At 55.3% G+C, this 11,837-nt stretch overlaps 1 protein-coding gene across 1 annotated transcript; it reads left to right on the forward strand.

Moving 5' to 3' along the window:
• The first annotated feature begins 5,765 nt into the window (after window positions 1–5,765).
• LOC104125719 (40S ribosomal protein S10) lies at window positions 5,766–11,620 on the forward strand. Its single transcript, XM_009638197.2, has 5 exons — window positions 5,766–6,366; window positions 6,824–6,995; window positions 10,444–10,521; window positions 10,914–10,969; window positions 11,532–11,620. The coding sequence occupies exons 1-5, from the start codon at window positions 6,217–6,219 to the stop codon at window positions 11,571–11,573; spliced, it is 498 nt and encodes a 165-aa protein (XP_009636492.1). The 5' UTR covers window positions 5,766–6,216; the 3' UTR covers window positions 11,574–11,620.
• Window positions 11,621–11,837: the final 217 nt, after the last annotated feature.

The following is an 11,837-nucleotide window of genomic DNA, read 5'->3' on the forward strand; positions in this document are numbered from 1 at the left end:
CTGCCAGCAGCCTGCCTGGGCAGCGAGCCGGTGCGGGCAGGAGGGAGAAATGCCACGAGCTATCAGCCACTCTGCCCAGCCCCCAGCCACGAGTGCCACCCTTTGCACGAATAAGGGGGGGATTTTCAAGCGTGGCCTGTGCCTGTCTGCCTCCCTAGCAAGGAAAGGAAAATGCATTTCCTAAATCACGGCAGAGCCCCTGTTTCTGGTGCTCTGCTGAGCTGGCTGGCGCTGGGAGCAACGGGAGAGCCCCCAGCCCATGGGTGGTCCAGGGAATGCTGCTTGGGGATGGGGGCAGAGAGGGGTCCTGGCATCCCGCTCATCCCTGGCCTCCCACTGCCCCTTCCCAGTTGCTGCTGGGGGCAGAGCGGAGCTGGGGCCAGTGCCCCCATGCTTGCCCCACACCCAGGCTGTGTCCCTGCCGCGGATGTGCTGCCGGTCCCAGGAGGCCTCTTGGGCTTGCTGGGAGAATGCAAGCACAGGGCTATTTTGCATCTCTAATTAGTAGCAGAGGATAATTGGCCTCTCTGCAGCAATTACGCAGAAAGGCGGCCATTGTGGAGGGCCCTGGCTGCGGGGCAGGTGCTGCCAGAAACCCAGCTCCCACCAACACAATCCTCTTCTTGTCTGCTCATAACTGGCCTTGGGGGCATCCTCCGAGCCCTTCCGGGGAAGGGGCCGGCGATGGGACATAAAGGCTTCATTTTTCCTGGGAAACTACGCGGAGCTTGGTGCAGGCAGCTGCCTGGGAGGAGCCCGTACATATTGCCCATGGCCACAGCGACAGCGGTGCTGGGGCCGCGATGCCTCCTTCCCCCCCCGCCCCCGTGCTGCACCACGCCGAGGGCAGCCAGATGCCAACTCAGCCCCTGCTGGATGCAGCCTCTCCTTCTCCAAGACTTGTCTGCAGAAGCACGGCAGGGTCCTGTGTTGCAGAAACACCAGCCGGGCTGGCCGCCCTGCGGGGACAAAGCCTGTCCCTGGGCAGAGCCACTCGCCAAGCTCTCCTCCTCCTGCCGAGCTGTGCCAGAGGAGCCCAGCTCCATCCCAGCTCCATCCCGGCCCTGGCAGCGTCACCTCCCGGCATGGCCAGGGAAACCAGCAGGGTTGGGGACACAGGATTTCCAGCAAGGGGGATCCCACATGGAGCCAAACCCAGGCTTTGGCTCGCTGCAGGACGTGGCCTCGGTGCAGACGCTCTTTGCCGGCGCTGATGTTCCCTTCCCTTTCTCGCCCTGCTTCTGTGCACGTCACTAATCGATGCCTGCCCGCCGCCCGGGCTTTCTTTCCTCAATCCTTTTACAGTTAAATCCAGCTCCCATCCTGCTGCAGCCCCTTTGGCAGCTGTGCACCCTGGGGAGAGGTGGGAGAGGAGGGGGCCAGCGCCGCCTGGGGGGGGGTCATGGATCAGTGCAGACCCCGGGGCAGGGTCAGCGCTGTCAGCCAGTGGCTGATGAATTCCCCAGTTTTCTCTGGGGTCCTGCAAAGGGAACACAAAATCCCAGGAGGTAGGAAGGATCCTCAGGGCTTCAGCCAGGGTTTTGGCATCAGGCGTGATGGGAGCCGCGGTGTGGCACCGAGTCCTTGTTTGGGGCCAGTGGTGCGGTCCCCCGGCCGTGCCAGCTGTGCTGGGGCAATGGCCTTGCCCCAGATATTTGGCTTAGGGATGGGGTTTGCCCGAGGGAGGTGGCACAGGGGCCGAGGGAAGCAGGAGCAGCCCAGGAGGCTGCCGGGGAAGCTCTAATCCGTTTAGCAAAGCGCTTGCTTTGCCATTTCCAAGGCAGGCGCAAGAGCAGCGAAGAGGAGAGGCAGGCGGAGGCGGGCAAGCGCGGCAGGACGAGGCGGGCCAGGGCAGCTCTCCTGCTCCGTGGGACGAGCCAGGAGATGCATTTCTCCCAGGGATTGCTGCAATTCTTGCAGCATCCCAGGGGCTGCCCTGAGTGGGGGGTTTCTTCCCCCCAGCTCCATCCCTGATCACCCAGAGTAGAAGAAACAAGGCAATAAAATGGTAGCAAAGCTCCAGGATGGCACCAAGCAGCTCGGGACGTGCTGCATCCCTCAGCCCCTCCTGCCCCGGGGCTGCACCATCCTCCAGCTCTGCCTGGGCAGCCCGAAATGCACAGGCACAACCCCCGGGTGGGTACGAGCGTCCCCCAGCCCCGTGCATCCCGCAGAGACCCCGCTGCTCCCTCCAGCTTCACGGGGCAGGCAGTGGTCCCTCCGAGCACCCTGCTCACCCTAGCGCAGCCCCAAAATCACAGCTCTATTGCCCCAGAGCTCACACCCTGGGGGCAAATGTGGGCTGGGAGGGGTTGAGCTTTGGACCCTGCCTGCAGCTGGGCAGGCAGAGCCCCCCGACAGCGCCTGGGCTCAGCCTAAGCTGCCTGCAGAACCTCAGCTCCCTGCCAGCTGCTCGGGCGCTGCGGTGCCCGGCCATGCCCCCACGGCTGCTGGGATTAGGCAGCTCTGGGGGGGCTCTGCCACAAGCTCGGCCCCAGAGCACCCAGGAGCTGGGCAGGGGCTGCCGGCGCAGGCTGAACCCCTTCGACCGCAGGGCTTGGAGCAGGAGCCTCACCAGGTAAGATGATGCCAAACGCATCCCAGGGGGGCAGGGGGTGAAGATGAGCATGGCTGCTGCCAGGGCCTCGGCTGCAGGCGGTCCCAGTTGGTGTCCCAGCCCTCCCTTATGCATCCCTGGGGGGCTGGGGGGAAGCCATGCCTGGAGCTGGGAGCTGCTGATCCACCAGCAGTGCCAGCCCCCCGCCTGGCAGGGCCAGCGTGGCCCTGGGGCATCCCTGGGGGCGGGGTCAGCAGCCCCCTTGAAGCCCCCCAGGAGCCCTGGGTGCCTGGGTGGGCTATGGGGCTAATGGGCACAGCATGTGGGAGGGCTGGTGCCTGCTGCAGCCCACCAGCCCCATGGTGCCACGTCTTGTGAGCCCCCAGAAGCTCTGCCCCCTGCCAGACCACTGCCAGACCCCTACCAGACCCTTGCTGGACCCCTGTTAAACCCCTGCCAAACCCCTGCCTCCTGCTGCCACTTCATACCAGACCCCAGCTCCCCCAGGAGGTGTAGGTGGCTGGGCAGGGACCTGCGGGACCCACACTGCCTTCCCACCCTGCCAGAGACGCCGCAAGGCCAGGAAAAACATGTGAACCCGAAATGGGGGGGGGGAATCCGAAGCGGATGGCGAGCCCTACTCGGCACAATCCGGCTGAAGTTGGAAATCGCTTAAAATGGGTCAGGGAGCTGCTCTGCTGAAGCCGGTTTAATTTCCCAGCAAGCAAGCACCAGCACGGTGCAGGGACCCATTTCAAACCCACCACCAGCCGGGGACCACTGGAGGGGACGCAGGGTGACAGCGCTGTCACATCGCACCGAGCCCCGGCATCCCATCTGCCACCTGGGGACACCGTAACCCGCCGTATGTCGGCAACCCTCGCCGCAGCAAGCCCCGGCCAACCCACCGACGCCAACCTCCTGCCTCGCCGGGAGCAGGGTCAGCCCAAAATCTGCCGGGAGCCACATGGCGGTACCTTTGGGACGTGGGGACGCTGGCGGAGCGGGCTGGCTGCCTCTCGCCGGGGCTGGCTCTGCACATTGGCAGGAAGGTCACGGCAGATGGGGAGGAGGGGGGTAAAGATCAGCACGGAGATTAGGGAGGCATTTTTAGCCAACCAATGGCTGGCCCGGCGTAACGACTCCTTGGCCACACAAGGTGAAAACATGACTGCGGAGATGGATGGCAATAAGCCGGGAGCGCCGCGTGGCCCAGCCGGCAGCGGTGGCGGGGGGGCCCCAGCCTCCCCGTGCTCCTCCATGTGCTTTTGTCCCCTCCCACTCTTCTCTTCCCTTGCAAGCGTTTGTTTGCAGCCTCCCTTCCCCTCTCCTCTCCCCATCCAGAGGGGGGTCAGGGGGTGCCATGTGGCAAAGCCCCTCTGGGTCCGGGGTGTTTGCAGTGGGCAGCAGGGACGTATCCCCCTGCCAGCCGCGGGCGCTGGCTCCTGTCACTCCTGGGGTGTTCAAACCTCCAAAGAAGGCAGGAGCAGGAAGGTCTGGGGGGGAGAACATTGCACAGGGTGGCCCTAAGGGGACACAGCTCCGGTCCCCCCATTGTACCCTGCCTGGGGCCACCACATCCCCTCCTGGAGCAAGAGCCTGGCTGGAGGTGCTGCAGGCTGGTGGGCTGCAGGTGGCCCCCATCTCCTGCCCAGGCATTTTGGGGCACAAAGGGCACTTTGTGTGCCTGCCAGTGAGCCCCGAGCCCTTGAGCAGCCTGGGGGGGGACCCACAGCTCCCCCAGGGCCCTGGCCAGGGGGACGGGCTGCGGTGATGGCTGGGGTGCTGCGGCGGAACACCGGCACCAGTGGTTCAGGGCTCCTGGGCTAAGGGGAGTGAGACCCCCACCCTGAAATGGCCACTGGTGCCCGGTGCGGAGCAGCTGCTAGTAGGGGCAAGGAAGCCTGGGAGAGCTGGGGGGTCTTTGCCCCGGTACCCCCCAGGGTGGGATCAGGAAGCGTCCCATGGTTGGGGACAGCCTGGCCATGGCTGGAGCTGTGGGGGGATATCACTCATGCCCCAGCACAGACACAGGCCTGGGCTCGCCGCCCATCCGCAGAGCCCCTTCCCTTCCAAAATGGGGGGGGGTGTCAGGATCAGCGCTGGTGTCGGTCCCTGTGCGAGGATGAGGGCTTGACACAAGTGGGGACATGGAGGGGGGTGTCTGTGGTGGGGACATGGAGGAGGTGACACAAGTGGGGACATGGGTGAGGTGACACGAGTGGGGACATGGAAAGGGATGTTACAAGTGGGGACGTGGAGGGGGGTGTCTGTGGTGGGGACATGGAGGAGGTGACACGAGTGGGGACATGGAAGGGGTGACACGAGTGGGGACATGGAAAGGGATGTTACAAGTGGGGACGTGGGGGGGGGGGGTGTCAGGATCAGCGCTGGTGTCGGTCCCTGTGCGAGGATGAGGGCTTGACACAAGTGGGGACGTGGAGGGGGGTGTCTGTGGTGGGGACATGGAGGAGGTGACACGAGTGGGGACATGGAAGGGGTGACACGAGTGGGGACATGGAAAGGGATGTTACAAGTGGGGACGTGGAGGGGGGTGTCTGTGGTGGGGACATGGAGGAGGTGACACGAGTGGGGACATGGAAGGGGTGACACGAGTGGGGACATGGAAAGGGATGTTACAAGTGGGGACGTGGAGGGGGGTGTCTGTGGTGGGGACATGGAGGAGGTGACACGAGTGGGGACATGGAAGGGGTGACACGAGTGGGGACATGGAAAGGGATGTTACAAGTGGGGACGTGGAGGGGGGTGTCTGTGGTGGGGACATGGAGGAGGTGACACGAGTGGGGACATGGAAGGGGTGACACGAGTGGGGACATGGAAAGGGATGTTACAAGTGGGGACGTGGAGGGGGGTGTCTGTGGTGGGGACATGGAGGAGGTGACACGAGTGGGGACATGGAAGGGGTGACACGAGTGGGGACATGGAAAGGGATGTTACAAGTGGGGACGTGGAGGGGGGTGTCTGTGGTGGGGACATGGAGGAGGTGACACGAGTGGGGACATGGAAGGGGTGACACGAGTGGGGACATGGAAAGGGATGTTACAAGTGGGGACGTGGAGGGGGGTGTCTGTGGTGGGGACATGGAGGAGGTGACACGAGTGGGGACATGGAAGGGGGCGCGGGCCTGGGCCGGGCTTACGGGCCCCGGGCCTGCTCCTCTGTGAGCGAGGTGTGCGGCCTGGCCCTGCTCCCGGCTCTGAGCGGGGAGCGTGGGAGCCTTCCAAGTCCCTCAGTAAAGCCTGAGTTAACAACAGCAGCACAAGTGTCCTCAGACCTCTGACGCTGGCAGCAGAGCCGAAACACACCTTGCCCTGAGCTGTGTCTCTGCCCCACCTGCGCCAGCTCTTGTCTCATTTTGACTGACGTCAGATAGTTGACGGTCTTTAATATGGCGATGGAATTTAATGCTACGAATTAAAAGTTTGGACCGCTCAGTTTTCCTTCATAGAAAAGCGATGGGAAGGGATGCCCAGCAGTTGAAAAGTAGTTCAGAAAGTTCTTTTAGGAGGCAGTAGACCAGGGGGTGTTACTTAAAAGTAAGGCTCTTCGTGCAAACTGTGGTTATCTTACTACTTGGGGTAAGGTCCTGAAAGTGTTTATTTTAAATCAGCAGTACTTACTGCTTGTCTGTTGTTTAGATGTTGATGCCCAAGAAGAACCGAATTGCCATCTACGAACTCCTTTTTAAGGAGGGGGTGATGGTGGCCAAGAAAGATGTTCACATGCCGAAGCACCCCGAGCTCGTCGACAAGAATGTGCCCAACCTCCATGTCATGAAAGCCATGCAGGTAGGGAGGTGGGGGCCAGCTGGGACCTGGGCACACAAGATTGTTGCGTACCTGTGGATAAACATCGTCAGCCGTTAGTGAATAAACATTATCAGACATTGCCTTGCATTTGCCATTTCTTTCCTATTACAGTTTTTTCCCCATTTTCCCCATTTTTGATATTTCCTCTTTGATTTCTTGTTCCTCACAGACCACAGAAGATTGTTCTTTTGTGGATCCACATCTCTAGATCTGTTTTTGAAGCGACGACACCTCTGTGTGTAGTAGCCTTGTATTTTCTCACAGAATGGGAATGATGCTGCAATGTTGTCCTGCGCATGTGAACTTTTATCTGCTTCTAAATTTTTACTCCCCAATAAGCTCTTGCATGCATAAAAACATCTGGTGAGGGAATTGATGGGAGATGTTGAATGATGATAAGGATTGGACATGAAGTAATTGAGAATTCTCTCCCTAGTCTCTGAAATCCCGCGGTTATGTGAAAGAGCAGTTTGCGTGGAGGCATTTCTACTGGTACCTGACCAACGAGGGCATCCAGTACCTGCGCGATTACCTTCACCTCCCTCCTGAGATCGTCCCCGCAACCTTGCGCCGGAGCCGCCCAGAGACTGGCAGACCACGGCCCAAAGGTAAGTGGAGGCAGAGAGGCGGCCGCTGAGGCAGTGGGGGATGAGGCTGAGTGTGTTTGGCAGCGCCGGTGCAGTGGATAGCGAGCTGAACGTCAGCTTCCAGAGCAGGCTGGTGTGAGTTGCTGTGATTTTTTTTTTTTTTGGATGTATAAACATTAATAGGTGGAGGAGGCACGTAGAGGTTTTATTGCTTTTATATTTGCCACTAGCCTGGTGGCCAGTGGCCTACAGAAAAGTTGGAGAGGGTTAAAGAAGGCTGTGAGACTGACTGGGAGAAAAGCTTTGAGTGTGGGACTTGGCCTTCTCTGGTACCACAAGTGACTGGAGTTACTGGAAACCACAGGCTGTGGATTGAGGCACCAGTTGGTGCCCAGGCATGGCTGAGGTCCAAGACGGGGGATGTCCCTAGCTGCCAGGGCTTTTCAAAACCCATTCTTGTCTTTTGGGAAGAGCCTGCAGCAATCCCCACGGTTCTCTCTCAGGAAGATGGTGTGTGCACTGCCCATCTTGTCCAGCACATACAGAGAACCTTCTCTCTGGCTGAGCTATCCTTAGACAAGCTACCTGGGGAGGCTGTTGTACAAGAGCTGAGTGGCCTTGGCTAGGGTTGCCGAGATAGGGAACCAACTTGAACTTGGATGGGCACAGGATTCGATGACAGAAAGCGAAAGCTGAGCCTGGGTGCTGGATGTGCTTCACACAGGGCTTGTACCTGCAGTCAAGTTGGATACCCACAGTCCTGGCCTTGGCACCTACACTTAACGAGCTCTTAGGCAAGTCAGATTATTAAAGCTACCTTCACTTTTTAAAAGATTTACAACAAATACATGTAGTATACTGGGCTTGTAGTTCTGATTTTTTTTTTTCTTGGTGGGTTTTTCGTACCCCAAAGTGAAGGAGATGCTGGTCATACAAACAGACGTGTTGCTGCTGCTGACCTCTCAGATTGCCCGCAGCTGCCTCTTTGCAGGTGCCTCCCTGCAAAATGTGTTGTAGACCTGCCTGCAGATGGCTGAAATGTATTTCCAGAAGGTTTTCTTTGGTTGCAAATAGCAATATTAAATAATAACGTTTGGGTTGCAAACCTGCCTGCTTAGTCCACATAAGGCAGAAGCTCCACTTTCTCTTTGCGAATGCTTGGTATTGGCCTATGAATGGCTTGGGAACCATTTTGATACCATTTCTGATGAGCCATGTTGTGTAGTGGTGCAGTATAAATAAACTTGAGGTGACTGTGCTGAAGCCACCATGCCCCTCACTTCCGTTCTGAAAAGGTTACTGTGTTCCAGGCTAATAATTCGGGGTAGGAAGGATGGTTACATTCCTTGTAAGCATTTTGAAATGCTCTGCAAAATCCCTTCTGCTTGGTTTTCCTGGTTTCTTGTCCAGTAATAGAGAAGAAACACCACAGTGCAGAACAACATGGTTTGTAAAATTGCCCAGAAGATCTTTGGGGAGATAAAAACTTCTGGAAACTTAAAGAAAGGAGAGAGAAAATGACTGCAGCTGTGGTTGGCAGGACAGCATTGCCAGGTGTCAAGGGCCGACAAATGTTTCTTCTTCCTTAAGGCAGGAGGTGGTGGGCCTGTCTGCCCTGTGTGGAGCTGCTTCATGTTTACCAAGAATAAGGCTGTAGGATGTCATCCTCCCCTTAAAGCTGAATTTGCTTTGTGAAAGGGGAGTCCCGTGTGACAAAGCCCTTTCTGGTGGATGGTAGGAGTCTACTTCTCCTGCTTCTGAGCTGTGTCGCATCCCGGCAGCAAGTACTGGACGCTGCACTGGGGATCGACCCTGTGGGCATGGGGTGCTGAGGAGTTCACCTCCATCTCCTGCAACTTGTTTTTTAGCCTAACAAAACTGTAGCATCATCTGCTTCAGAGGCAAGAATTGCATTGAAACTAGGAAGGTGATGGTTTCTTTGATCTCTTGAGTAGCTTTGGATGTTACTAAATGTATTCTTTAGATGCTGTGTTTATCCAGCAAGCTAAAGAAACTGCATATCTAATGGAAGGGTGGGGCTTCCAGTTCCTGGCTAAAGTTTGCTCAGGGTTTCTGTGGTGAGGACGCTTCGCTTTGCAGCGTCACAGCCCTTTTCAGTCCAGTGCCGGTGACCTCATTCAGTCTGCACCTTGGCAGGGTTAGCTGGTAGGGCTGCACAAATTGGCTGTTTCTGTGCTGTTTCTCTGTGGATTTACCCACCTTAGGCTGCAGCAGCCGAGGAGTTGCAGGGGTGTCTGGATGGTGGTGCAGAATCCAAGCTTACGGGTCTTGCTTGACCCCTTGGGGGTTTGGGGACTTTTTGCTACTTCCATGCAGTGCTACCAACTTTCTCATAAGGCTTGGTACTAAGGCTTGGTACTAAGGCTTGGTACTAAGGCTTGGTACTAAGGCTTGAACAGTTAGTCTAAAGCAGGTTGTATACTACTGTGTATTTGATATTTGCAATTTGTCTCTGTTACAGATGTAATTGGACTGTTAGAAATTCAGGATGGATAGATCTGAGGTTTTAAAAAGAAAAATATCCATTGGCTAGGAAATGTGCTATAGCAGTTTAACCTGATGGAAAGGAAGGACATGGAAGCACTTGTGGGATAAGTTAATCTGTTTGCACATCGCTGGGTAGTGTTTCTCTTTGTAATAAAAGAAACTATTATAAGACCTGTTTTTTCTATGGGAAAGCCAGTGCCTGTAGTAGAACTCGAGCCTCTAGAAGTGCATGATTCCTGTTTCCTGCCGCATGCCTGAGTCTGCGAGTACACTGTGGTGCGCCAGGCAGCAACTGCCCTTAAATGTGATATTACCCAAGTATGAAGACCTTGGCTTGGTGCTGCGGGAGCGTATTTTATCTTTGATGCATGGGGCGAACCCTGTAAGAGTGGTGCAAAGGCTGGCGGTTCCACCACATCTGTTTCTTTCCTGCGAGTGTTCTGTCTGATATTAATCTGATGTTACATAGATAATCTGCTCTTAGTTTTACTAATCTGTTCCGTTGTGGAGGATTTGTGATACTGATAGTGTAGCTGTATTTTAGGTTGGGATCAGAATGTCGTGCAATTTGTGACTTAGCTACGAACAAGTTTGTCGGGTGTGACAGATTCCCTGTATTTCTGATTTTTTTTTATTATTGTTAATTTTTGGCTCTTGTTTGAAGGCCAGAAGACTGTTGAGGTGATGCTGTAAATCCATTTTTCACATTCTGTAACTTCAACCCAAGCACAAGCTGGTGCACTCTAGCAGATTTCACCCTTAAAGTGAAGTTTTCCTGATTGTATCACTTTTTTGTTTAGGTTTATATACACTGAGCTGTCTAAGGTGCAGCTCTGCTGGTAGATCTAATGCTTAACTGGAGGGTTTTTTTTTCCCATCTTGAGATGCAGGGTCACCCATGGAATAAGTTGTTTGTGTCCTGGCTAAGCGATGTATTTGATGTTGCTGTTTTCACTTCCAGGTCTGGAAGGTGAACGCCCTGCACGTCTTACTCGGGGAGAAGCTGACAGGGATACGTACAGACGCAGCGCTGTTCCACGTGAGTGTCCATTGTGTTGCTGTGGCCACTATCAGGCTGACCTTGCTTTTTTTGCAGGTTATCTCTTTGGGAGAATTGTCTTCAGTATTGGCCTCCTTTCAAGAAGAAGAGGGGAAAATGAGACTCTTGGTGTAGCTGAAGCATTTACGCAGCAGAGTCCATCTGTATCTGCCTATGGATATGATTCTTTCCTTGAATTTTGTCAAGCTGGACTGTGTGGGTTTTCTCTGGGGTGGGTTCTGTAACTAACAGTCTCAATAATAGCTATTTTACTGTGCTATATATTTTGCCTCAATTAGTCATCTTTGATTGCAAACCTTTGATTCCAGGCAGGAGCACTGTACTTGGGGAGCATATTCTTTGGTTAGTAACTCATTTGTCTCTCTCTTTAGCTGGTGCTGACAAGAAGGCTGAGGCTGGTGCTGGAGCTGCCACTGAATTCCAGTTTGTGAGTATTTTCATTTTAGATTTGCTTCCTTTATTGAGGCTTTCATTAGGAGAAACTGGATAGGTTGTATCTGGATGCTCTTCTGTGTGGAGCCCCTCAGGTGTGCCAGCTGGGCTTAGCTATTTGGCTCTGACTGTGTGGGAGAGGCTGGGAACCATTTCCCTTTATGCCCAGCTTGCCCGCTGCATTCCCGTTGGGGAACCTACATGGTGGCCTCGCTGCTGTGACAGGAGGCCAGTGACACATCTGAGAAGCCAGCCAAGCTCTCTGGAAGAAATGCATGATTTTATACTTCAGAAATGGAAGTTTCCAGCACAGAGCTAGCTAGAATGGGTTGATTTTCTTCTTAGACTCACTCATTTGGTTAACCTGTGTCAGGTAGCTGGTCTCAGACAGGTCAGAGTTAGGCTATGCTTGGAGCAGGGGGTGCTTATCAAAGTCATGCCAAGTTGAGGAAGGACAGCTAGCTCTCTTACGATGGTGGTGGTTCTTCCTGCTGTGTAATTGCCGCTGTCACTTGCTTAATACAGTGACTTCTAATGCTCTTCCTTTTCTGTTGCAGAGAGGTGGATTTGGTCGTGGACGTGGTCAGCCTCCTCAGTAGAACTTCCTGCTCATGTTTTGTGTATAATAAAATAGGTGAAAATGCCACCTGGGTTGCATCACTGTGTCTTATTTAAGTGCGTAAATCTAGAGCTCACGTAGCAGAGAAGTGACTCAAATCTTTGGCATGTCTAACAACAGTAGTGCAGTAACTTGTGATTGGAAAACAGGTTGCAGGGGGGAATTTTGTAGGTTTGGTGGTTACTGATACAGGGTTTTGCTAGTGTGTAGAGGTGATTCTTAGGGAGGAATGAGGAGCCTTGCT

The sequence above is a fragment of the Egretta garzetta genome, unplaced genomic scaffold (genome assembly GCF_000687185.1).
Source record: "Egretta garzetta isolate BGI_Z169 unplaced genomic scaffold, ASM68718v1 scaffold105, whole genome shotgun sequence".
Classification (NCBI taxonomy): Eukaryota; Metazoa; Chordata; class Aves; order Pelecaniformes; family Ardeidae; genus Egretta; species Egretta garzetta.

Excerpts from the sequence above, each read along its gene's own strand:
- LOC104125719 (XM_009638197.2), top strand. The coding sequence starts at position 6,217 with ATGTTGATGCCCAAGAAGAACCGAATTGCCATCTACGAACTCCTTTTT. Across the intron at positions 6,367-6,823 it reads ATGTCATGAAAGCCATGCAG|TCTCTGAAATCCCGCGGTTA; the intron begins GTAGGGAGGTGG and ends TTCTCTCCCTAG. Across the intron at positions 6,996-10,443 it reads TGGCAGACCACGGCCCAAAG|GTCTGGAAGGTGAACGCCCT; the intron begins GTAAGTGGAGGC and ends TTTCACTTCCAG.